The 26,786-nt window shown below is 49.2% G+C and overlaps 2 protein-coding genes across 3 annotated transcripts in view; one reads left to right on the top strand and one right to left on the bottom strand.

Annotated features, from left to right (window-relative positions):
- Positions 1–26,786, bottom strand: part of UFSP1 (UFM1 specific peptidase 1) — a 189,692-nt gene that overhangs the window by 112,513 nt on the left and 50,393 nt on the right. The window lies entirely within an intron of this gene.
- The window catches only part of SRRT (serrate, RNA effector molecule), a 34,010-nt gene that overhangs the window by 6,394 nt on the left and 830 nt on the right, over positions 1–26,786 (top strand). For both annotated transcript variants that reach the window (XM_083410197.1, XM_083410196.1), the window contains exons 4-18: positions 26–172; positions 3,815–4,003; positions 9,678–9,847; positions 12,217–12,386; positions 12,483–12,584; positions 13,993–14,107; positions 14,628–14,827; positions 15,854–15,915; positions 17,539–17,617; positions 19,363–19,554; positions 20,132–20,302; positions 22,009–22,162; positions 22,838–23,031; positions 24,925–25,075; positions 26,176–26,265. In XM_083410197.1, the coding sequence (XP_083266323.1) occupies positions 26–172; positions 3,815–4,003; positions 9,678–9,847; positions 12,217–12,386; positions 12,483–12,584; positions 13,993–14,107; positions 14,628–14,827; positions 15,854–15,915; positions 17,539–17,617; positions 19,363–19,554; positions 20,132–20,302; positions 22,009–22,162; positions 22,838–23,031; positions 24,925–25,075; positions 26,176–26,265 (2,186 nt within the window). The remainder of the gene's footprint in view (positions 1–25; positions 173–3,814; positions 4,004–9,677; positions 9,848–12,216; positions 12,387–12,482; positions 12,585–13,992; positions 14,108–14,627; positions 14,828–15,853; positions 15,916–17,538; positions 17,618–19,362; positions 19,555–20,131; positions 20,303–22,008; positions 22,163–22,837; positions 23,032–24,924; positions 25,076–26,175; positions 26,266–26,786) is intronic.

The following is a 26,786-nucleotide window of genomic DNA, read 5'->3' as shown; positions in this document are numbered from 1 at the left end:
CCCCTCCCCCAAAAAACTTCTGCAGGGATGAGCACACATCGGACCCCTACCACAGCGGCTACGAGATGCCTTACAGTGGCGTCACCACCGGCCCTACCTACGGACCTCCGCAACCTTGGGCTCACCCAGAAATGCACGTGACGCAGCATCACATCTTGCCTATCCAAGCCAGGTAAGCTGCTCCGAGCACATCCCGCCTATTCAAGCCAGGTGGCCCTTGTCACTCAGGTGAGGGCTGCTCTGCCTGAAGACTGTGAGAGATGTTGGTCAAATCGTCTGCCCAAGAACAGGTGCCTACAAATACTGAAATGCCTCCCTGCTGCTTTCCGTGTGACGAAGTAGAATAATTATTATTATTATTATTATTTTATTTATTGTTTGTACCCCGCCTATCTGGCTGGTTTCCCCAGCCACTCTGGGTGGCTTCCAACAAAGATGAAAAATACATTAAAATGTCACATTAAAAACTTCCCTGAACAGGGCTGCCTTCAGGTGTCTTCTAAATGTCAGGTAGTTGTTTATCTCTTTGACATCTGGTGGGAGGGCGTTCCACAGGGCAGATGCCACCACCAAGAAGGCCCTCTGCCTGGTTCCCTGTAGCTTTGCTTCTCACAGGGAGGGAACCACCAGAAGGCCCTCGGAGCTGGACCTCAGCGTCTGGGCAGAATGATGGGGGTGGAGATGCTCCTTCAGGGATACTGGGCCTTTGAGGCCGTTTAGGGCTTTAAAGGTTGGCACCAACACTTTGAATTGTGCTCTGAAATGGAAATAGGTTTGTAGAGGCGAAAGAGACCCCTGAGGCGTAGGAATTACAGCTAAAACAGGCTCGTCCCACTTGTCCTGCAGCTCAAACCCGGGCATGAAAAATCAGATGATAAGGCAGCGTTTGATCACCTGTGGATGGGCCCTGGAGAAGGCGGACTTGGCCTGCGCCATCCATGCTTCAGTTACTTCCAGGGGCGGCCCTGCCATGCGCACAATGTGGGGCCCACTTTGGAGATAATCTGAGAGCTTTAGGTTTTTCAAATGCAGCAGCCAGGCCTTTGCTTCGTGCTCATGGGCCGGGGAACATAACTGAGCTTTCGTCAGCTCCATTGACTTCCAATTTCCAGCTGGGCTCCTTTAAAGCCCTAAGTGGCTTAGGGCCAGGTTGCCACATGGTCTTATAATTCATATTGTGCCGCTCCGGGTACTTAACAGTAGAAAGTACCCAGGCTTCTTAAGTAATTACACTTAATTAAATAAGTACAGTTAAGTAAGCCTTGCACAGGCTTCTTAAGTAATTACAGTTATGTTGGATTTAGCAGGGTTTGGATTGGTTACGTCAGGTTTACATTGGGTTTGCCGTTAATCCTGTTGGTAAAATAAAAACAATACTAGCTATTCGTTTAGCTAATGCCCACTTTTCAGTGGAGTTCGCAGGGTGGGTTACACCTTTAAAACAAAACGTTGTAAACGGTTTAAAACAACAATCATAAAATTAAAGTGGGGCTGAAAGATATTATTATTATTATTATTATTATTATTATTATTATTATTATTTGTACCCCGCCCATCTGCCTGGGTTTCCCCAGCCACTCTGGGCGGCTTCCAACAAAGATGAAAAATACACTAAAATGTTACATATTAAAAACTTCCCTGATGTCTTCAGATGTCTTCTGAATGTCAGGTAGTTGTTTATCGCTTTGACATCTGATGGGAGGGCGTTCCACAGGGCGGGCGCCACTACCAAGAAGGCCCTCTGCCTGGTTCCCTGTAACTTGGCCTCTCGCAGTGAGGGAACCACCAGAAGGCCCTCGGTGCTGGACCTCAGTGTCGGGCAGAACAATGGTGGTAAAGATGCTCCTTCAGGTCTACTGGGCCTTTGAGGCCGTTTAGGGCTTTCAAGGTCAGCACCAACACTTTGAATTGTGCTCGGAAACGTACTGGGAGCCAGTGCAGATCTCTCAGAACCAGGGTTATATGGTCCCGGCGGCCGCTCCCAGTCACCAGTCTAGCTGCCGCATTCTGGATGAATTGCAGTTTCTGGGTCACCTTCAAAGGTAGCCCCACGTACAGCGCATTGCAGTAGTCCAAGCGGGAGATAACCAGAGCATGCACCACTCTGGCGAGACACCCCTCAAGTGTCAAAAACCAGGGGAAAGAGGTGCCTCTTCAGTGTCCTCCGGAATGCTGTATGATAGAGGTGAAAGGTGAACCCCTGAAGGGAGGGAGTTCCATATCTTGGGGGCCACCACAGAGAAGACCCTCCCCCAATCCACCTTTAGAACTTTAAACTACAGTGGTACCTTTGTTCTTGAACTTAATCCGTTCCGGCAGTCCGTTCGACTCCCGAAACTGTTCGAAAAACCAGGGCATGGCTTCTGATTGGCCGCAGAAGCTTCCTGCACTCAATTGGAAGCTGCGTCGAACGTTCGGCTTCCAAAAAACATTCACAAACCGGAACACTTCTGAGTTCTGCGGCGTTTGGGAGCCGATTTGCCTGGGAGCCAAGCCGTTCAGGTACCAAGGTACCGCTGTGTAATGTCAGCACCTTGAATCTGGTCCGGAAAAAAAACTGGCAACCAATGCAGCTGCTTTGAAACAAGGGTTATCTGGAATCCCAGCCAGTAATCCGGCCACTGAGTTTTGGAGCCGTTGAAGTTTCCCAGTCTTCAAGGGCGGCCCCACGTAAAGCGCGTTGCAGTAATCCATTCTGGAAGTTAGCAGAGCCAAAGTCAAATCCAGGAGCAGCCCCAAACTGCAAATATTTTTTTGGAAGCCACCCAGAGTGGCTAGGGAAACCCAGCCAGATGGGCGGGGTATAAATAATATATTATTATTATTATTATTATTATTATTATTATTAGGTGCGACCCCATCCAGGGCAGGCCACCTCTCCCATCTCCTGCACTTGACAACTCAACTGTGCCCTTGAAAAGCCTCTTTGCGCCAGAGACATCAAATTGCGAGAACGCACACCTTTTCATTTCCCTTTTTCTCTCTTTTTTTTAAAATAATATTTATTAGATATTTTATAATTATAAAAGGGAAGACAATAAAGAAAAACAATACATAGATTCAACAAACAATACGTCAATAATAAAAAAGAATACAATACAACAATACAACATATAAAAAAAACAAACGAAAACATTTAAACACACGTCCAAATTTCATTTCTATATCTTTCATTTACTTATTTCCTCGACTTCCTCGCACCTCCCTTTTCTGTATTCTAGTTCAAATTTGCTAATTCAACAAATCCTTTCCCTCTTCTTCAGTTTTGTTCTATAATTTATCCTAACAGAATTTAACTTTAAATTTTCCACTTTAACACATTAACACTTAATATTCATATAATTCTTAATAACACTTCTGCTAAAACCATATAACTTCATTCCAATATTCTTCTAACATTCATTAATTTTACAATATTTCTGTAAATATACTTTAAATTTTTTTCCAATCTTCCTCCATCGACTCTTCTCCCTGGTCTCGGATTCTGCCAGTCATTTCCGCCATTTCCATATAGTCCATCAGTTTCATCTGCCATTCTTCCTAAACTGCAAATATTTTTTGGGAAGCCACCCAGAGTGGCTGGTGAAGCCCAGCCAGATGGGCGGGGTATAAATAATAATAATAATAATATATTATTATTATTATTATTATTATTATTATTATTATTAGGTGCGACCCCATCCAGGGCAGGCCACCTCTCCCATGTCCTGCACTTGACAACTCAACTGTGCCCTTGAAAAGCCTCTTTGCGCCGGAGACGTCAAATTGCGAGAACGCACACCTTTTCATTTCCCTTTTTCTCCTTCCCTCCCAGGCTGGGGAACATCGCGGAGGTGGACCTGGGCATCGCCCCTCCCGTCATGAAGAACTTCAAGGAGTTCCTTCTCTCCTTGGACGATTCCGTCGACGAGACGGAGGCAGTGAAGCGCTACAACGACTACAAGCTGGACTTCCAGCGCCAGAAGATGCAAGACTTCTTCCTGGCCCACAAGGATGAAGAGTGGTACGTCTCTCGTGGGCTGGGCCTTCTTGCCTTGGACCGGGGGGGCGGGGGAGAGGCGGGGGGAGGAGCAAGGAGAGGTCTGGTTCCCTCAGGGATGTGGATCTGTAGTTATGCGTGACTGGCAACCCAAACAAGAGGCCTGCAGAGCGGAAGATAATTCAGTTGGTAGATTTGTCAAGCGTTAGAAGGCGGCTGCTTCTGGCCTTCCAATGGGTGTAGCTTGCTGGAATGCTCAGGGCTTTAAAGGACTTGTGTGAGTTAAAAAAATTCAGTGCAGCATGAAGTCTCCAGCTAATTGAAAGAATATTCTGCACATATCCCTGTGAAGTCCTTGCACCTTTTTTCCATGGGGTATATGAGCCCCTTCTCAGACACACACAGGCAGGCTAGAAGAAGAAGCACGCACACATCATTCTGGGTGCTGGCCTTGTTCCTGAGCGGCCCCCCCCCTCCCATAAATAGGCTCCCCCTTGGACTGCCAGATTCGGGTGCTAATTCACCCTCCCTGGTCTACGTTTCCGGTTTGCAGATAGCAGAGCAGCGATAGTGAGCGAGAGAGCTCTGTTACAACCAGCGCAGCCAATGAAATCAACCAGCTGTTCTTCCCAGCATATTCAGCTCCGGCTCCCCCAGCCTGCTGCCTTCCAGGTGTTTCGGACCACAGTTCCCATCATCTCTCAGCCGAGCCAGCTGTGCCCGTTGTCTGAAGCATCTGGAGGCTGGTTGGTTTAGTTGAAGCAGCGGGCTTTGACTTGGCGCGCTTGGGTGTGCTCTACGAAATGGAGGTCAAAAAGGGGTGCTGAGGAATACTGAATGTGCGGAGATAGGGACGAGAGAGGTGGGAAATGAGAGGTGTGTAGAAACCGTGCCTCTCCCGTCGTTCCTCTCTGGAAGTCTTTGTTGTTCTTCGTCACCTACATACCGTCTTTGCTCGCTTGACATGTTTTTCACTAGTTCTCTTTCACATCAGTAAGCGTAAAAACTTCTTCCACCACCGGCTGGGTTCACACATGACTCATTTAGCGTGTGTGTGGCTTGTTAGAAGTCCCAAGCCAATAATAATAATAATAATAATAATAATAATAATAATAATAATAATTTATTATTTGTACCCCGCCCATCTGGCTGGGCCTCCCCACTCTGGGCGGCTTCCATAGAAACAAAAAATACAGTAAAATTTCACAGATTAAAAACTGCCTTAAGATGTCTTCTAAATGTCAGGTAGTTATTTATCGCTTTGACATCTGATGGGAGGGCGTTCCACAGGGCGGGCGCCACTACCGAGAAGGCCCTCTGCCTGGTTCCCTGTAGCTTTGCTTCTCGCAATGAGGGAACTGCCAGAAGGCCCTCAGCACTGGACCTCAGCGTCCGGGCAGAACAATGGGGGTGGAGACGCTCCTTCAGGTATACTGGGCCGAAGCCTTTTAGGGCTTTAAAGGTCAACACCAGCACTTTGAATTGTGCTCGGAAACGTACTGGGAGCCAATGTAGGTCTTTCAAGACCGGTGTTATATGGTCTCGACGGCCGCTCCCAGTCACCAGTCTGGCTGCCGCATTCTGGATTAGTTGTAGTTTCCTACAAACTACAACTAATTCTGGATTAGTTGTAGTTGTAGCCCAGCATGCTAACCATGGTTTCTTCTCTGGCAGCAGACCGCAATGTGAAGTTGCAGCTTGTTGCTGGCTTGTAAACCATTACGGTCTAACCCCAGGTTTGAACCCAATTATCTTGCTTGACCCTAGATGCTCTCCAAGCTACAAGGCAAGCACAGCTGGGGAGCAAAGCAAGCTTTGGAGAGAACAAACCATGGCTTGTTGTCACGTGGTTCGTCGAACAAACCATGGTTTAGCATTGTGTGCGAACACAGCCAGGATTATCTGAATCCAGATGGTAACGGGCTGTTTTGCTCTCACTTGTAAAATGCAGCTTTTCATCATTTAGATGTCTTGTGCTTTTTCCTAATTCCTGTCTGCTTCTCAGCCGACTTGCTTGTGTACTAAATACTTTCAGAATTCCAGTTTGGAAACCCCAGTTCCTCTTTTACTTGGGTTCGCCGCTCCATAGCTCCAGCAGCTTGTTCGCCTGCTGTTAAAAGCGCACGGGCGCTTTTCAGCAGAATCCTTGAAAACTGAGCAAACGCGAAATAAAACTGAGAAAGAAAACTGCCAGCCAGAAGTCAGGGGAAGCATCCTTGTATTGATCTTGTTAATTATCTGCTGCATTCATATCCCACTTAATTTATCCGAAGAGCTCAAGGGGACGTGTTCATGGTCCTCCCTCCTCATTTAATCCCCACTGTAACCCTGCAGGATAGGATAGGCTGAGAGGCAGTGACTGGCCCCCACGGGCCGAATCGGAGGATTCGAACCCCGGTCTCTGCCAGGTTCTAGTGCAACACTCTGCTTCTGAGGGCAGGTGCGGGTGGGGCTTGGCCCATCGGATGGGGACGTTTCTGGTTTTTTTGCTTTAGTTTCTACAGAGCACGACCGCAGCTGCTATTATTGAACCATCCGAAATCAGTTTACCAGGGTGGGTGGAACAGGCTTCGGGTCAGGCCCACGGAGAACCGGGAGGGTTAGCGAGGGTTGCTCCAGGGCAAGGGAAGGAGGCTGGGGGCGAATGGTGGCCTCTGGATGGACGTGGCCGAGATTGTTTGCGTGCCTGGGGAGCGGAGGGCCGCTTTGGCTGCAGCGCTGGATGGGGGAATCTCAGCGAGGGGAGGCGGCTCTGTGTGGTTCCTCTTCCCTAGGCGACTGGGTATCTAACACAGCTGTGTGCCTCTCTCTGTGTGTGTGTTCACTTTTGACCATTTTAATTTCCTTTGATAGACTTGAACTTCTTTCATTTTTGTTCATTGGTTGCTGACTGTAATAACTTGGCCTTTTCTCCCCTCCTCCCAAGAACCTCTCACAGGAGACTCCAAAAACCATCCGTCCTCAGCCTGGAGAATCCATAAATAAGCAAAACAAACCAAAGAGCCTTGAATGTGCTTTTTTTTTTTTCAATTTTACCCCCTTCCTCTCTCCGCTGGTGGTGGCGATTTTTCTTTTTCTTCCTCCGTAGCGCAGTCAGCCAGGGCCGTCACTGTGCACAATGCAGTGACTAGCTGAATGTGAGTTGGCAGGATGTAGGCAGAGCAGGGCGAAATCGCAGGCACCAGAGCCTCCTCTCTCTTTTGTTTTTGTTTTTACGAAGTCCTGCGGCCCAGCGAGAGAGAGAGATTCTCCAATCTTTTGGGGTTAAGCCCGTGCTGCTTTTTTCTTAAAAAATCCGCCGAAGAAAACTCTCTTCGCTTGGAAGGCTCGGAGTGTGACCCCTCTCAGTGTATGTATGACGTGTTCTGTCTTCTTAAATCAGAGCTGAGAGCAAAAAAAAATAAAAATCTAAAAACGCATATCTTGTATTTGCAAAAGGTAAAAAAAGACTGTAGAAGGCGTGTTTTGGATTTGGTTGTATTAATTTCCACCCTTCCCCTTTTTAACTGCCTTCCCCCATCGAAGCTGCTTTTACATCCCCCCCCCCCATCTCCAAATCCTGAGAGCGTATCGTGTCCCAAACAGGGCGAGGCAGGATTGGGCCAAAGGGGAGAGAACGGCACCCTGTACTCACAGTAGCTGAATGCCCCAAAGAACCTAGGAATCTAGGTAGACAGGCTGTGGAGGCTGCAGTTTCCATAAGAGCGTAAGGAGAGCTTTGCTGGATGAGGCTCATAGCATCCTGTTCTCAGGTGCCCATTATGAGAAACCAGCAAGCAGCAACTCTCCCTTCCTCTTGTTTCCAGCAACTGGGATTCAAAAGCATCGCTTCCTCCAGCCGTGCAGGCAGAGCGCAGCTGTTGTGGCTAGCAGCCTTCGACAGCCCTCCACGAAAATGGTGTAAATGGCTGCCTCACAAGCAGGGACCCCCAGATCTCCCCGCAGAGTTTGGCCTCTTTGACAGGAGCGACCCCTGTGGAGCTAGCCCACCCCACACTCTGAGCTGGGGGGCGGGCTGAGGCTTTCTTCAAACAGGGCTCTACTTCCTTATTACACATAGTTAGCATCTGCGGACAAAAGAGGGCTTTCCGTCCCTGCCTGGCAGGCGAGGCTTGGGGTGTGGGGACATTTTAGCATGGCAGCTGTGCCCTGGCCATGGCGGAGGACCAGACCAGGGGAGGCTGGAGGAGAAGCCTGTGGCAAGGCTTGAGAGTGAGGCAGGAGGGGCCCGGAATAGTTGCTGCTGCTGCTGCTGTTATTAATATTATTATTACAATTTATGACCTACGCTTCACTCCTAAAGTCCCAGGGCTTGCAGGGCGTGACAATGAAAACCCAATCCAAGGTGCTTGTGTCGGCGTTTAAAAAGGTCGCCTCCTTCCCTACAGACCCCTTCGGGTGCCCGGATCTGCGGAGAGGTCCCTCTTGGCAGTTCCTCCACCCTCAGAGGCTCAGGGTAGGGGTGACCCAGGGGGAGAGGACCTTCTCTGTGGTGGCCCCTAAGCTGCGGAACTCCCTTCACTGTGATGCTCCCGGCGGGTGCTGAAGACGCCCCTTTCTCCCCTGGCGTTCGACACTTGAGGCGTACATTTTTAGGACCCGCCTTCCCTTTGCGTTGGCTAAGTAGATTTGATAACCACAAGCTTTCTCAGGGACCTTAATAATAATAATAATAATACAGTGGTGCCTCGCAAGACGAAAAGAATCCGTTCCGTGAGTCTCTTCGTCTTGCGGTTTTTTTCGTCTTGCGAAGCAAGCCCATTAGCGGATTAGCGCTATTAGCGGTTTAGCGGCTATTAGCGGCTATTAAAGGCTTAAGGGATTAGCGGATTAGCTGCTAAAAGGCTATTAAAGCCTTAAGGGATTAGCGGATTAGCTGCTAAAAGGCTATTAGCGGCTTAGATCAGCTGATAAGCGGCTTAGATCAGCTGTTAAGCGGCTTAGCGAATAGCTGTTAAGCGGCTTAGGGGCTTAGGAAAAAGGGGGGAGGGGAAAAAAAACCCAGGAATCGCAAGACATTTTCGTCTTGCGAAGCAAGCCCATAGCAAATTCGTTTTGCGAAGCACCTCCAAAACGGCAAACCCTTTCGTCTAGCGGGTTTTCCGTCTTGCGAGGCATTCGTCTTGCGGGGCACCACTGTAATAATAATAATAATAATAATAATAATAATAATAATAATAATAATGGAAGGCGGGGAATAAACTTGACAACGGCAGCAGCAACAACAAACTAAACCCAGAGAGAGAAGGGGAAAGGATTCTGAACCGAGCCAAGTTGTTGAGGAGTAAGAGGCCCTTTCTTAGACCAAAGCAGTCTCCCCGAAGCACCCACTCTGCAAAGAATCTCGCTGGCACACCCGCCTTCCCTATGGCGGGAGACAGCGAGCGAGCGGCACCCCTTTTTGCGGAGGTGGGCTTTGGCCTGGCCTGGCAGCGACCGAGAAATTCCTCAAGCAGCGCCTCCCTCCCCTCTACACTTCCATTTCCGCAGAAACCAAACATAAAAGGCACCTGGAGTTTCCTCCCTCCTTCCCTCGCTTTGCATGTGTGAATTAGCGACCGAGAGAGTCGTGCTTCCCTTTCCCTTTTTCCTGGCTAACGCATTTCTTCCCCTCCCCTCCGCCCCTCCTTTTCTGTGTCTTTCTCCTGTCCCCCCACCCCGCCCCCACCCTCCTTCTGCTAATTTGGGTTCCGTTCAGGTTCCGGTCCAAATATCACCCAGACGAAGCCGGCAGGAGGAAGCAGGAATCCCACAATGCCCTGCAGAACCGCCTCAATGTCTTCCTCTACCTCATGGACAACGGCTGGTTCGAGAACTTGCAGCTGGAGATTGACAAGGCCAACGCCATCATCAAAGTCTTGGATGCCGGTACAGTTGCTGTTCTTGTTGTCGTCGTTGTCCTCCTTGCATATATCTATTTGTAACGAAAAGCAACAGAAGCCAGAACGATGCGGAAGTGCAGTGAAGCCACACATATATGGACAGATTTCCGTGCCAAAATCCCACGTAATAAGTTAATATCTCAAAGTTCCGAGTAGCACAGACCACCTTTCTCAAGAAGATCGTGAAAAGACTCTGCTTGTCTCTGCTTCTCACCATATACAGTGGTACCTCAGGTTAAGCTCTATAAGTCGCACCAGACCACAAGACGCACCTAGTTTTTGGAGGAGGAAAACAAGAAAAAAATTATTCTGAATCTCAGAAGCCAGAACACCAAGAGGGATCGCTGTGCAGTGAAAGCAGCAATCCCTCTTGCTGTTCTGGCTTCTGTAATAACTGCATTCGCTCCATAAGACGCACACACATTTCCCCTTACTTTCTAGGAGGGAAAAAGTGAGTCTTACAGAGCAAAAAATACAGTACAGTGATGCCCCGCAAGACGAATGCCTCACAAGACGGAAAATCCGCTAGATGAAAGGGTTTTCCGTTTTGGAGGTGCTTCGCAGAACGAATTTCCTATGGGCTTGCTTCGCAAGACGAAAATGTCTTGCGAGTTCCTGCAATTTTTTTTCACTCCCCACCCCCTTTTTCTAAGGCACTAAGCTGCTAATAGCCTTTTAGCAGCTAATCCGCTAATCCCTTAAGCCTTTATTAGCCGGTAAACCGCTAATAGCGCTAATCCGCTAATGGGCTTGCTTCGCAAGACGAAAAAAACGCTAGACGAAGAGACTTGCGGAACGGATTCTTTTCATCTTGCGAGGCACCACTGTACTTAATTCGTTCCAGAGGTCCGTTCTTAACCTGAAACTGTTCTTAACCTGAAGCACCACTTTAGCTAATGGGGCCTCCAGCTGCCACCGTAGCACGATTTCTGTTCCCATCCTGAAGCAAAGTTCTTAACCCAAGGTACTATTTCTGGGTTAGCGGAGTCTGTAACCTGAAGCGTATGTAACCTGAAGCATATGTAACCCGAGGTACCACTGTATGCAACCTTAGCCAGATATACAACATCCCAGATTGCAGTTACCCATTCTCATGATTGGTGTTCTCATCCCCCCTCCCCCCGTCCAGTTTTGGCAAATAATTCTGGCAGCAGTTAAGAGACGTTGCATTAATTCCCTGTCCTCTGTTAGTGCTTATTTCCTTAATATAATCAGATAGCAAAATTAGAGCATCCATGGGTACAGCAAAGCCAGCTATTACTTCAACAGTAGGGTTCGGTTTACCTGATTTTACCTTAACATTTCTAGCGGAGGAGTTTTTGCTTTGGGTGCCCAGAAGGCCATTGCATCTGTCCTCATCACAAGCCAAAGCCTGCTTCACCTCCAGGCTTGATTATTGTAAGTCACTCTGCGCTGGGCTGCCCTTGAAGCTGACCCAGAAACTCCAGCGGGTGCAGAATGCCGCGATGAGGCTCCTTACGGGGTCCTTGCCGCAGGATCATATTCATCCAGTGCTTTACCAACTGCACTGGCTCCTGGTGGAGTACAGGGTCAGGTTTAAGGAGCTGGTTTTGACCTTTAAAGCCCTATGCAGTCTAGGACCCTCATACCTACGGGACCGCCTCTCCTGGTATGCCCCGCGGAGGACCTTAAGGTCCACAAATAACAACACTTTGGAGGTCCCGAGCCTCAAGGAGGTTAGATTGGTCTCAACTAGGGACAGGGCCTTTTCAGCACTGGCCCCGACATGGTGGAACTCTCTGTCCCAAGAGACCAGGGCCCTGCGGGACTTGACATCTTTCCGCAGTGCCTGCAAGACAGCTGTTCCGCCTGGCCTTTGGTTTGGACTCAGTCTGACCCTTCTGTTTCCCTCCCCTTTTATGGTCTTGATTTATCGGCTACTTTAAAATGAGGCTGCTTTTTAAATTACATTTTAACCTGTATTTTAAATTGGGTTCCCCTCCCCTCTCTTTTTCCCCTATTACATTTTTACTGTGATTATTTATTGGTGTTAGCCACCCTGAGCCCGGCTCTGGCCGGGGAGGGCGGGCTATAAATAAAATGTATTATTATTATTATTATTATTATTATTATTATTATTATTATTATTGTTATTTTACTCGAGACAGCTTATTTCCAGACACATAGGCGTTGACATATTTTTAATCTTCTAGGCTGGCGGTTTTAATTATCTTTATAAACAGTTGTGAACAGTTGGCATTTAGAGCAGCCTGGGGTCCATGTAGATCTTTTGCTGAGTTTGAAAGCTGCTGAACCCCCCCAGAATTGCCTCCACATGCCATAGTTAAGAGCCTGTCAGGGCCTTGACGGTGGTGGCTCCCTCTCCCCCTGCAGCCGTCATTAAGATGGAAGGCGGGACTGAGCACGACCTGAAGATCCTGGACCAGGAGGAAGAGGAGGAGCGTCAGGAGAAGGCAGAGCCGGGGAAGAAAGAAGAGAACCGGCTGCAGGAGCTGGACCGCAAAGCCTCGGAGAAGGACGACAAGAAGGAGGAGGCCAAGAAGGTAGGTCCTGGGGAGGCGGGTGCGATCCTGGCTGGGCCTTCCTTGCTGCTGCCAGCTGGGCAGGGGTGTCTGACGTGCCTCCCTGCTCTGTCCTAGGCTGGCGACGAGGAAGCTGTCGAGGACAAGGCGAAGAAGGCCTCGGAAGAGGAGGAGAAGAGGGCTGAGAAGAAAGAGGAGACAGACAAGGAGGCCAAAAAGGTGCAGGGCCCTCCATGCTTCTCTTCAGAGCCAGTGTGGTGTAGTGGTTAAGAGCGGTAGTCTCGTAATCTGGGGAACCGGGTTCGAGTCTCCACTCCCCCACATGCAGCTGCTGGGTGACCTTGGGCCAGTCACACTTCTCTGAAGTCTCTCAGCCCCACTCACCTCACAGAGTGTTTGTTGTGGGGGAGGAAGGGAAAGGAGAATGTTAGCCGCTTTGAGACTCCTGAAGGGGAGTGAAAGGCGGGATATCAAATCCAAACTCCTCCTCTTCTTCTTCTTCTTCTTCATTGAATCAGGGCAGGCGGGAAGTGGATGAGCTGCCAGAGTAGGGTGTGTGCGGAGGAAGGTCTGTGCCGTGCTGGAGGTTAGATAGGTGGGAGGGACGCGGGTGGCGCTGTGGTCTAAATAATAATAATATAATAATAATTTATTATTTATACCCCGCCTATCTGGCTGGGTCCCCCCAGCCACTCTGGGCGGCTTCCAACAAAACACTAAAATACAGTAACCTATTAAACATTAAAAGCTTCCCTAAAGAGGCCTTTAGATGTCTTCTAAAAGTTTGGTAGTTATTTTTCTCTTTGACATCTGGTGGGAGGGTGTTCCACAGGGCGGGCGCCACCACCGAGAAGGCCCTCTGCCTGGTTCCCTGCTCCTTGGCTTCTCGCAGGGAGGGAACCGCCAGAAGGCCCTCGTTGCTGAACCTCACTGTCTGGGCAGAACAATGGAGGTGGAGACGTTCCTTCAGGTATACTGGACTGAGCCTCTTGGGCTTGCCAATCAGAAGGTCGGCGGTTCAAATCCCCGCGACAGGGTGAGCTCCTGTTGCTCGGCCCCAGTTCCTGCCAACCTAGCAGTTTGAAAGCACAGCAGTGCAAGTAGATAAATAGGTACCACTGTGGTGGGAAGGAAAACGGCATTTCCGTTGCACCAGAAGTTGTTAAGTCCTGCTGGCCACATGACCCAGAAAGCTGTCTGTGGACAAACGCCGGCTCCCTCGGCCTGAAAGCGAGATGAGCGCCGCAACCCCAGAGTTGCCTTTGGACTTAACCGACCAGGGGTACTTTACCCTTTTATATATATATATATAGATAGATAGGTGGGGAACAAACCTCCCTGCCTCTTTAAAGAAAGGCCGAGCGTTATTCCAGGAGTAAATGGTGCAAAAAAGAAGACCTGCCTTTTATATGTATTTTAAGTCTCTTGTAGTTTAACTAATTCCTAATGGGTCTCTCTTAAGACGTTTTTATCCGTCTTGCGTGAATTTCTGGCAAGCCGCCCCTGAGGCTGGAAGGGGGGGGGGGAGAGGCAGGTTTTAAAGATAATGATGATTAATATGAACCAGAAACGAGATTTTGGGGGTAGGAATGACGGCTCCCTTTCTCCCACCCCACCCCCACCCCAGATCGGCCACAAACACAAACGGAAGCGCAGCGGAGACGACAGCTACGACGAAGGCAGCGTTTCTGAATCTGACACAGAGTCAGAAGGCGGGCGCCCAGAAGAGGAGGACAAGGAAGGTGGGTGGAGAGATCCGGTAGAAAAAACACACAAATGGATTTACTGTATTTTTCCATGTATAAGACGCCCCTGTGTATAAGACGGCCCCTATTTTGGGGGGGCTCCAAAGTAAGAAAATGGAGGGAGGATTGCCCAGAGTTGTTGAGCAGCGCTCCAGAGGCTTTGCATTGCTTTCGCTGAAGCCATGGAGCCTTCATTCACTCCATAAGACACACACACATTTCCCCTTACTTTGTAGGAGGGGGAAAGTGCATCTTATAGAGCGAAATATACAGCACTTTTGAATGGATTAGTTTTTTTGACTATTGACTTGTCAGTAGGGACCACTCCCACTCTTGAAACTTATATTGGCCAGAGTTCTTGGTGTGCTTTTTTCTTGAGATGTGTAATCCGGCAGCTCGCAAGAGTCAGCTTGCTCTTCCGACGCCTTGGGATTCGCAGTTCCCTCGCCACCGGTTAGCCGGAGGAAATCTGCCCCAGAGGCCTTGCTCAGAGTTCTTGGCCGTCTCTTTTTTGCAGACAAGAAGCCGAAGGAGGAGAAGGCCGGGGCGGCAGCAGGGGCGGCTGGCACAGCGGCGGGGCCAGCGAAGGAAGGCGGCGAGGAGCCCCCCAAAGCCAAGGAGAAGGAGGGGGAGCCCAAGCCCCGCCCCCTGCACAAGACCTGCTCCCTCTTTGTGCGGAACATCGCCCCCAACATCTCCCAGGCGGAGATCGTGGCGGTGAGTGGAACCCAGCTGGCGTGGCGCTGGCCTCTCGATATTTTCTGAGAATCCTCCGGAAAAACAATCTCTCAAAGGGCCTGTTGGTGGCATTTTACCATTGCACTGTGGAGAGCGTATTAACTTGTGGTTTGTGTCTGTGGTTTGGGAGCTGCACAGTCAGGGGAAAAACAATGCTATTCAGGGTTGTAAAGACTGCGGAGAGAATAATTGGGTGCCCTCTTCCCACCTTGGATCAAATCTACGCTTCCAGGTGCCATAAGAAAGCTGCAGAGATAGCGCAGGATAGTGCGCACCCTAGAAATGATCTCTTTCAGCTTCTGCCTTCTGGAAGAAGGTATAGGGTTATAAAGACCAGGAGAAAATAATAGAGGCCAACCAGAGAATATTGAGAAGCAAAGCAGCTCGTAAGCCTGATCTTTATTGAACTGTTGCAACAGGGTGCTCCCCTCACACGCAGGAGAGAGGAGGAGGACCCTGAACAAAGGTGTGCCTGCCCTTATATAGACATTTTAAATTGCCCACCCTGGAGTCCAAGACCACCCCCACAAACATCATTCCTACAGCACAGAAAAGGCGGTCTACAACAGAAATCTGAGTGCATTGTTTATCTCCTGTCTGGCAGGTTACCTGTTAATGCTCACTTGATTGGATACCCTGGGGAGCCTGGCCAGTCTTTTGTAATGACAAATACTTAGTTCCTGAGCCAGGTCACAGGCTCACCCTATTCATACACAAACATACCCTTAAGACAGTATTTGTGAAGGAAAAGACAATGGGGAGGCTTTTCCATTTTACTTCGACCTTGCAGAGAAATCATTTGGTCAGTTTGGGAGTCAAAATGGCTTTCCTGTGCTGCTTCAGACATGTGGTTTATATATTTATGTACGTGTTTGCTTGGTACATTTATGAACATTTATTATATATAAAAGACCTTAATTTTTTATTTCAGCCTTAACATACCCTGTATCCACCCCCAAAATTTCCAGCTTTTGACTCCCCTCCCTTCTTTCTCCTCTCTCTCAGCTTTGCAAAAGGTACCCTGGCTTCATGAGAGTGGCTCTTTCAGAACCCCAGCCGGAAAGGAGGTAACTTTCGTTTTTCTAACACCCACCCACACCCAAAGATTTCTTGCGTGTGCTGGTGTGTCTGTCTGTGTCATATCAGTAATAGGATCCCCTGTCTGTAGAACAGCATAAGAGGGTAAGAAGAGCTTGCAGGATCAGGCCAAAGGGTGCCCATCTAGGCCAGCCACCTGCTCTCACAGGATTCAAACACAGGATCTTGCCTCCTGCGATTTCCAGCAACAGGAACCCAGAAGCATCACTGCCTTCCAACTGTGGAAGCAGAGGCATTGTGGCTAAGAGCCATCGACAGCCCTCTCGATAGAACTTGTCCAGTCCTTCAGGCGTGTGGCATCAACTTGGTTTTTTTGCTAGAACCGCTAACCGCAGCCGGGTGTGAAAGGCTCTTAGAGATTGTTATTTTTTAAAGTTTTTTCCCCCCATCTTGTTATTTTATTAAGGATTTTCTTGTTTTACAGAAGTAAGTGTAATGCCTCGTATTTTTTTTCCCCATGTAACATTTTTACAAATCCATTTCATTTGTTGAGGCATTAGGGGGAGAAGAAAAAAGAAAGAAAAAAGAAAGGGGGGTGGAGAGAGGGAAAATGGAAGGGGGTGGGGTCGGGTGGCGGTGTTTCTATTATGCTTAATGTATGTAGAGTTTGGTGTCAGCGTTGCTTGTGTTGTTCACTTGTGTTCCTTTGGTGGTGAGAGAGGTTGGGGTTGGCCTAGGGTGTGATTGTTTGCTTGTGATTGGCTGTGGTGATCTTTGTTTTCGTGTGTGAGTGGGGTGGGTGGGTGTTTTGGATCAGGTTAGCCATATTGATTTGTATGCTGTTGGTGGATTATTGTCATTGTCCTGTTGGGCTGTGCATGTGATAAAGGGGAGCCATACCGGGGTGAAGGCGTCTTCTTCTGTTTGTCCCCGTGTCAGTTTCAGTTTATTAGTTAATTTTTCTAGTAGGGCTGTTTCCCATACTATTTGGTACCATTGGTCCATGCTTACTCCTGACAGGGGCTCTTAGAGATTAAAAAGGAACACAGATCCTCCCCGCTGCTCCAAGCTTTCTTCGTTCTGGCAATATACTGAAGGCGTTGTGGGGGGAGTTGGTGTCTTCGTTAAATAGTTGGGAGTCAGAAATCCTTCCTGATCTGCTTCACATCCCTGGGAGATCCACTGGTCGTCCTCTTCCTCCTGATCTCTAGAGGGTGGTAGAGGGTGGGGGGAAGAATTCCCCTATTTTCAGATCTCTGCCGAGCCGTAAGCCTTAACTGACTGGCTGTGATCAACTTACTCATCATTCTGCCCTTCTTCTGCTAAGCAATTGCAGGTCCGCTTTTAAACAGTGCAGAATGTCCCTTTGTCATGCCAGCAATTTGACAGCCGAGAAGTCCTTTCTACAGAGAAAAGCAAGGCCGTTGCTGCATCTCAGCCTCTAGTCTACCTTGCAGGGCCGTTGTGTGGCTGAAACGAGAGAGCCCTTTGTGAACTGGCTTGGAGGAAAGGCAGGGAGGGTGTGTGTGTGTGTGTGTGAGAGAGAGAGAGAGAGAGAGAGAGAGAGAGAGAGGCTTGTGCGTGTTTGTGTGCCTGCGAGGGGGAGAGGGCGTTTGAAAAGCCCGGCAGCCGAACACCTTTCTCCCTTTCAGGTTTTTCCGAAGAGGCTGGGTGACCTTTGACCGCAGCGTCAACATCAAGGAGATCTGCTGGAACCTCCAGAATATTCGGGTAAATGGGCGATTCCCAAAGGGGGCAGGAGGCAGGGGGATTCCCTAGGGGACCCTAGGAGGCGAGGGGGCAGTGGGGAGGGCACTGGAGGTGCAAAACGACTGTCAGATTTTGAGAAGCTCGTATCCCTGGAATCGAGTTCATCTGTTTTGTTGATGAACTGAATCGGTTTAACTGGATTTTGAATGAACTGTGCTGTGGCATTCCCAAAGCAAAGGAAGGATTAGACTCTGATTAATAGAAGACACATGGAGGCTTGACAAATAAGACTCTTGGAGGGTGCGTATAATAATCTTGTCTGTCCACCCCTTGGCCCAGGTCGTTTTATTCACAAAAGAACTTTTTACACAGTGTACGTACGAACCAATCAGATTTCCTCTGAGCATTTCAAAACCCCACGTGGGGACAAAGTTAAACTACAAAAACTAATTTAAGGATGCATACTTCTGGGGTAAATAAAACAGAACTAAAAAGCAAGAATGCATTCAGCAAACCCGGAGATCATAAACAGCAATAAAGGAAGGAAGGAAGGGTAGAATTTACCATCTCTTTGTGAACACTCTTCCTAGCCCTTGAGATCTATCTAAAGATTAACAAATCACATCACAGAAGCTACCTGCTATCTTTTATGGTTGAGGATGCCTGATGAAGCAACTGGCCTGTGTTTAGAATGCTGATACCTGCCTGCGTAGAAAATGAACAGTAGAGAAAATGGCCAGAAATGCAGAGGCTTGTGGGATTTGATCAGAAATTATTGTCAGTGAATTGAACCCAGTAAACGCCATGCTTTCATAGCAAACACAATGGTTTGATCATAGCTGTCAACCGTCCCTTATTTGGCGGGACAGTCCCTTATCCCAGTGCCATGTCCCACTGCTGTCCCTTATTGGTGATGTCCCTTAAATTTCCCAGGTTTCAAAGGAAGCAGCTCCTCTCCCTCCCTCCCTGCCGGCCAGGGAGGAGGGAGGCTCCAACTGTGTTGCTTGGCTGCGTTGCTCCCCCAATAAGGAGTCTAAGAACGACTGGGGGGTGGAGCTTGCATGCCTTGTGCCAATCAAATCGGCCGCCTTGCCTGGGGACTCGCCTTTGCTCAGCGCTTCCCAGCAGAGAGGGGACGGTGGTTTTCCTTGCTGCATCCCCTTTGCCGGGTTGCTGCGCTGTGGGAACCACCGCTTGAGGCTTCGTTTGGCTGCTGGCTGGGCTTTCTGCCTTTGGCTCAGTGGGGCTTGGAAGTCGAACATACCTGCACTCTGAAAATCCCTTATTTTGGCTTCTGGTCCCTTATTTTCAAATCTGTAAGTTGACAGCTATGGGCTTGATGCATTTTATAATTCCTCATAGTAATCCCATCTGACCCCACACTCTGGACATGTGGCCTCCTACACTCTGCAAATAATAAACCGTATCACATTGTTATCTTCCTGAACAGGCTGTGCAAACCACTTTTCTGAATAATGCTTTTTGTAGGGGGCAGTGGGGGGTGATGAAGCAGAGGCGAGGATGGCCCCCAAAAGTTTGGGAACTGCGAGAGACCAATCCCACCTCATCCTTCTCTTAAATTGTATATCCCGATCTGTAGGGTTTTTTCCCCCTGGGGTAGAGAGGATAAACAGTGCCTGTGTATTATTAAAATGCGATGCCTGGACACAACTGCCTGCCAGGAGCGGGGAGGGTGTCCCCGCCCTGTTTCAGCAAGGTTTGGGGAGCTGTTCTGGCATTGACCCTGCCCTTCGCCCTCTCCCCAGCTGCGGGAATGCGAGCTGAGCCCCGGCGTCAACCGCGACCTGACCCGGCGCGTCAGGAACGTCAACGGCATCACTCAGCACAAGCAGATCCTGCGCAATGACATCAAGCTGGCGGCCAAGCTGATCCAGACAATGGATGACCGCACCCAGCTGTGGGGGGCCGGGGAGGCCCGCCCTGCCTCCGAAGTCTCGGTCAGTTCGGGGCCCGGGGTGGGGGGGACCAGTCTGGGAGGCGGCCCTTGGGTTTTTCTGCCCTTCGGATTCCTCTGTGCCTCGTCAGATGGCCAACTGGATCGAGCCTGCTGTACGTGAAAGCCAGAAATTTAGCTGCGCTGCCTGCCTTGCCGGGGGTTGGACTAGATGACCCCCAGGGGTCCCTTCCAACTCTGTGACTCCATGAAAAGGGCTCCCCTCGCAAGCCAGTTCTCAGCTGAATGTCTACGTATGATGCAGGAAGTCGCCTCTGTTCTTCTCGCACTTTCCCTGAGCTAGTGTTCCTTACGCTGCTTTGGACTACAATTCCCATCAGCCTCAGCTAGCATGGTTGATGGGAGTTGTAGTCTAAAGCAGCTGGTGGGCACCAGCTCAGGGGAAGTCTGCCCATAAAGAAACACAGTGGCTCAAGCGATGGGTCGTTGGTTTTTAACAGAGTTGGACCCATAGCCGTCGGAAGGAAGGCTTGGCCTTCTGTCTTTTAGAGAGGCACTTGCTCTCGGGAGCAAAGCTCACAGCAGATTCTCTCTCTCTCTCTCTCTGTCTGCCAACCCAGAGCTTGCCTTCCCAGAACCCCATCCTGAAGAACATCACGGACTACCTGATAGAAGAGGTCAGCGCCGAGGAGGAGGAGCTGCTGGGCAAAAGCGGGGAGCCCTCTGAAGAGCCCCCCAAGGAAGGGAACCCCGCTGAGCTCAACGTGGAGAGGGACGAGAAGCTTGTCAAGGTGACTCTTGCGTGAGAGCGGCTCGGTTTGAGGATGGGGGAGGTTGGAGGACTAGAACTTTAGTTTTTGGGAAGCTGTGTATCATTCCCAAAGCAAGGAAGGATTGGACTCTGATTAATAGAATACACACGAGGCTTGACCAGCAAGACTCTGGGAGGAGGTGCCAATAATAATAATAATAATAATAATTCCTGTCCACCCCTCGGTCCAGGTCGTTTTATTCACAAAAGAACTTTTTACACGGTGTTCGTAAGAACCAATCCGATATTCTCTGAGCATTTCAAAAAACCCCACGTGGGACAAAGTCAGATCAGAAGAAATTATTTTAACTACAAAGAAACTATTTCCTACTTGAGCATGCATACATAGTTCAGAGTAAATAAAATAGGAATAAAAGGAGGATTGCATTCAGCAAAACCCCGGAGGTCATAAACAGGAGAGACAGGATGGCAGTATTTACCATCTCCTTGTGAACTCTCTTCCTGGCCCTTAAGATCTATCGAAAGATTAACAAACTACATCAAAGTTACAGACTATCTTTATGGCTCAGGATGCCCAGTCTGTGTTTCAGAATGCTTATATGTGCCTGTCAGGTGTAGAGAAAGCAAATGGCAGAGGTGGAGAGGCCTGTGGGATTTGATCAGAAATTATTGTCAGTGAATCAAGCCCAGTCAATGCCATGCTTTCATCGGCGACACAATGGCTTGTTCCATATTTCATAATTTCTCATACCAATCCCACGTGACCCCCACACTCCAGATATCTGCACCCCTACAAAGCTGGGGACCTAGGAAGCTGCCTTCTACCAAGTCAGACCATCAGGGCCCGTCCTGACTGTACACTGACTGGCAGCAGCTCCCCTGAGCTTCAGGCAGGGAAATTCCTGCGGAGACGCCACAGGAGATTGAGTCCAGAGCAACAGGTCCACAACACAAAGCACATAACACATTCATCTGAGGTCCTTTGTGTGCCTCCTCCAAGAGAGGTCCGGAGGGTGGCAACATGGGATGCCCTCCCCAGCGAGGCTCGCCTGGCGCTTTCACTACAGATGGAAACTTTCTTCTTCTCCCAGGCCTTTGGCAAATTAAACAGTCAATGAATGAATGAATGAACTTTATTACGGTCACAGAGCAGGATAAATAAAACCCCAAAAACATATAAATAAGATAGTTAGGATTTTTTTAACCGGTAATTGTTAGAGCAAATAAGGACAAGGAAACAAGCATAGGATAAAACATCTGAATAAAATACAAAATTAAACACGGATAATGGATGGATAAAAACTGATAATTAAAACAGATGAGAACTAAAAACAAACAAAAACACGCAGTTAAAACAACTGTAAGAGCATAAGAACTAAAAGACTCGCAGTTAAAACAACTATAAGAGGCTGCAGAGTAGAAGCCTCTGAAATAGAGGACACTCACAACATTAGAAACCACTGTGCAAATACGGTTAAAACAGCCTATGGATTTTTAAACTGGAGAAGGGAGATAATGGTTGGTTTGTTAGAATGTTATCCATCTTTGTATTTTTGTGCTTTAAGCTGTCCTGTGATCCTTGGGTGCAATTTAATAATAACCATTCCAGAGATCCACTAACTCCAGGGGCTGCTGTGAGCTCGGCCTCCCCCTCCACCCCTGGTGGGCTTCCCTTGCGGACCCCCCACCCACCCAGGGCCAACTTCCTTCCTTCCTTCCCTCCAGGTGCTGGACAAGCTTCTTCTGTACCTGCGCATCGTCCACTCGGTCGACTACTACAACAATTCGGAGTACGTCAACGAGGACGAGATGCCCAACCGCTGCGGGATCATCCACGTGCGGGGGCCCATCCCCCCCAACCGGGTCACCCATGGAGAAGGTGGGCGGCGTGTGTGTGTGTGTGTGTGTGTGTGTGAAAGAGAATCATCATCACTCTTAACGTGTGTACCGTCTTTCTATCTTACAATAACCCAAGGCGGTTTTCAAGCTGAAGAAACAAAGAATGTGTACCTTATAACAACAACAACAATAATAATTTATTATTTATACCCCGCCCATCTGGCTGCGTTTCCCCAGCCACTCTAGGCGGCTTCCAACAGAACACTAAAACACAATAACCTATTAAACATTAAAAACTTCCCTGAACAGGGCTGCCTTCAGATGTCTTCTAAAAGTCTGGTGGTTGTTTATCTCTTTGACATCTGATGGGAGGGCGTTCCACAGGGCGGGTGCCACCACCGAGAAGGCCCTCTGCCCGGTTCCCTGTAGCTTTGCTTCTCGCAGGGAGTGAACTGCCAGAAGGCCCTCGGCGCTGGACCTTGGTGAGGATAACCATCTCTGCTTCTGGGAAGAAAGAGGGTCATTTGGGTGAGGAGACAGGGACTGGTACCCAGAACTCCTCAGCTCACTTCAATACTATAAGAGTTGCCTTTCAAATGGCCCATCCAATTCAACCCCCTTGTTCTGAGAGTGGCCAACCAGTTGCCCCCAAGGGAAACTCTTCTGTCTGTCCCAAATCTCCCAGGATGCAGCTCACTTTGCCCTCCCTTTGCAGTGTCTGACTGGCAGAAGACCTTTGAGGAGAAGCTGACCCCTTTGTTCAGCGCCCGGGAGTTCCTCTCGGAGGAGGAGGCCCAGAAGATGGGCAAGAAGGACCCTGAGCAGGAGGTGGAAAAGTTTGTCACGGCCAACACCCAGGAGTTGGGGAAGGACAAGTGGCTGTGCCCCCTCAGCGGGAAGAAGTTCAAGGTGAGCCCGGTTTCCCAGCTCCAGGTCTGACCAAGGGGAAGGCACCGCTCCCTGATGCTCAAACCCCCCTCTCCTCCCTCTCCAGACCACCAGCTTAACACGAGCCTGCGGCATGATGCAGCAGCAAAAAAGGCTCGTGCCATTCCAGGCTGCAGCAACAGAAGTCTAGCATCCCAAACAAAGGAAGTCATACTGCTGCTGTATTCCGCCTTGGTCAGACCCCACCTGGAGTCCTGTGTCCAGTTCTGGGTGCCAGATTTTAAGGAGGTTATTGATAAAAATAATAATAATAAAATTATATTTATATCCCGCCTGCCCCAGCCTAAGCTGGGCTCAGAGCAGCTAACAACAATAAAAGCAACACAGCATTCTGAAATCAATTCATTTTAAAATCAATTCAAAATCAAATTGATGGCAACCATTGGGCTAGAGTTCTGTGAGGATTGCCAAAGGAGGGGGTCAGGCTGTGCCTTGGCCAAAGGCTTGGTGGAACAGCTCTGTCTTGCAGGCCCTGCGGAAAGGTGTCAAGTCCCGCAGGGCCCTGGTCTCTTGTGGGAGAGCGTTCCACCAGATCGGGGCCACAGCCGAAAAAGCCCTGGCTCTGGTTGAGGCCAGCCTAACCTCCCTGTGGCCTGGGACCTCCAAGATGTTTTTGTTTGAAGACCATAAGGTCCTCTGTGGGACATACCAGGAGAGGCAGTCCTGTAGGTACGAGAGTCCTAGCTGTATAGGGGCTTTAAAGGTTAAAACCAGCACCTTGAACCTGACCCTGTACTCCACCGGGAGCCAGTGCAGCTGGTGAATGTGATTCCGTGGCAAGGACCCCGTAAGGAGTCTCGCCGCAAAATTCTGCACCCGCTGGAGTTTCTGGGTCAGTTTCAAGGGCAGCCCCACGTAGAGCGAGTTACAATGGAAGCTGGAAGATAATCTAGAAGATGTGCAGAGGAGGGCAACCAAGATGATCAAGGGTTTGGAAACCAAGCCTTAGGAGGAACGGTGGAAGGAGTTGGGGATGTTTAGCCTGGAAAAGAGACTGAGAGGGAAATGAGAGCCTTTCTCATCAAATACCTGAAGGCTGATGCACGAGAAATGGAGCAAGCTGCTCCAGAGCGCAGGACCTGAACCAAAGGACTCCGATTGCACAAAGGGAGATATTCTGATTTAACCTTAGCAAGAACTTTCTGACAGTGAGAGATGTTTCACAGTGGAATGGACTCCCTCGGAAGGGAGGCTTGTTGGAGGCTTATAAAGAGAAGATGGGTGGCCACCTGCCAGGGTTTCTTCAGGTGCGATTCCTGCATTGGGGTTGGACTAGATGACGCTCAGGGACTCCCTTTCTGACTCCCCGATTCCATTGCTCTCATTCTTCTTTTAAAGAACGCGTTCTTCTTCTTCTTTGACTTTTAAAGCCCTTCACGGCCTACCTACCTACGGGACCGCCTCTCCTGGTATGCCCCACGGAGGACCTAAAGGTTGATATATAGCAACACCCTAGAGGTCCCGGGCCCTAAGGAAGTTAGATTAGCCTCAACCAGAGCCAGGGCCTTTTCAGTGATGGCTCCGGCCTGGTGGAACGCTCTGCCTCATGAGACCAGGGCCCTGCGGGATCTGATATCTTTCCACAGGGCCTGTAAGACAGAGTTGTTTCACCTGGCCTTTGGCTCAGAATCAGTTTGATTCCCTCCCCCTCTTTTTTCCCCCTTTCTCCTCCTATGATGAGATTGCTCCCTAATTGTTTTAATATTGTATCTTAATCTTTTAAATTGCATTTTAATCAACTTGTTTTTATTCTTGGTTGTTAGCCGCCCTGAGCTCGGTCTTGGCTGGGGAGGGCGGGGTATAAATAAATTTTTATTTTTATTATTATTACTATTATTACTATTATTCTCTCAGGGCCCAGAGTTTGTGCGCAAGCACATCTTCAACAAGCATGCGGAGAAGATTGAGGAGGTGAAGAAGGAGGTGTCCTTCTTCAACAACTTCCTCATGGACGCCAAGAGGCCGGCCCTGCCCGAGCTCAAGCCCAACCAGCCGCCAGGGCAAGGTAAGGCAGAGGGACAGGCAGAACCAGGGGGCTCAGCAAATGCCCAGGGCACAGGGGTGCTTTTCAGAAGAGGACACACTCAGATGGTGCTTGTTTCCCACAATATTTTTATATTGGGAGAGGGCACTCCGGGGCTCCTAATGCAGCAAAGACAACGCAGGAGGCAGCAGTTACGAGTTGCTGGTTTCTCCAGCCGCAGCAGGCGCTGTGATTCTCCAGCCGTTTGGCTTCACCTCCGGAGGCACACTCCGTTGTCGCTCGAGACAGATGTGTTGCCACTGACAATGTATTTATTCTTATATTCGTAAGGAAAAACCTCAAAGCGGTTTAAAAACCACAGTAAGATGCTGGACTACGGAGGGGGGGTCCTGGCCTACTGCAGTGCTTTCTGTAGGGGTGCAGATATCTGGAGTGTGGGGGTCAGGTGGGATTGCTATGAGGAATTATGAAAAATGAAGCAAGCCACTGTGTCCGCGATGAAAGCACTGCTTTGACTGGGTTTGATTCAGTGACAGTAGTTTCTGATCAAATCCCACAGGCCTCTCCACCTCTGCCATTTGCTTTCTCTATGCCTGATAGGCAAGTATAAGCATTCTGAAACACAGGCCAGTTGCTTCATCAGGTATCCTCAGTACATAAAGATAGTAGGTCACTTTGATGTAGTTTGTTAATCTTTCGATAGATCTTAAGGGCCAGGAAGAGAGTTCACAAGGAGATGGTAAATACTGCCACCCTGTCTCTCCTGTTTATGACCTCCGGGGTTTTGCTGAATGCAATCCTCCTTTTATTCCCATTTTATTTACTCTGAACTACTATGCATGCTCAAGTAGGAAATAATTTCTTTGTAGTTAAAAGAATTTCTTCTGATCTGACTTTGTCCCACGTGGGGTTTTTGAAATGCTCAGAGAATATCGGATTCTTACGAACGCTGTTTAAAAAGTTCTTTTGTGAATAAAACGACCTGGGCCAAGGGGTGGAGAGGAATTATTATATACATTCCTCCCAGAGTCTTGCTGGTCAAGCCTCGTGTGTATTCTGTTAATCAGAGTCCAATCCTTCCTTGGTTTGGGGACACACCACTTTCCCTCTTCCTCTTGCAGGCTTGGCTCCAGGGCTGCCCTACCCTCCGCAGGCCCCCCAGGGATTGTTGCCCTACGGACAGCCCCGCCTGCCCATCCTGGGATACGGAGGTACGTAAAAGCTCCTGGCGAGGCCTCCCCACAAGGGGGCACCGGGGAGCAAGCAGCGCTATTACCCTGTGAGTAGGCTTTGTCCGGGGGAGCCTTGCAGGAAATGCTATGACACAGAGCATAGTTAAACTACGGAACTCCCTCCCACAGGAGGCAATAATGGCTGTCTACTGGGATGGCTTTACAAGAGGACTGGACGAGTTCATGTAGGAGAGGGCTATTCACAGCTACTGACTGCAATGGCTCCGCTCTGCCTGCACGGTCAGAGGCAGCGATGCTGCTGACTACCAGTTTTTGGAAACCTCGAGAGCAGAGAGTGGCTCTTGGGTTCGAATCCTGATTGTGGGTTTCTCATTGGGGCAAATGGTTGGCCCCTGTGAGGACAGGATGTAGGGCTAGTTGTTCCGCCTGGCCTTTGGCTTAGAATCAATTTGATTTTTATCCTTTCTCCTCCTGTGAGGAGGCTGCATTTCAATGTTTTAATGTTACATTTTAATCTTGTTTTTTAAGTTGTATTTCAA

The sequence above is a fragment of the Podarcis tiliguerta genome, assembly GCF_965153285.1.
Source record: "Podarcis tiliguerta genome assembly, chromosome: 13".
In the NCBI taxonomy this organism is placed as follows: domain Eukaryota; kingdom Metazoa; phylum Chordata; class Lepidosauria; order Squamata; family Lacertidae; genus Podarcis; species Podarcis tiliguerta.
The sequence above is the reverse complement of the archived record's forward strand: the minus strand, read 5'-3'. Positions and strand labels throughout refer to the sequence as shown.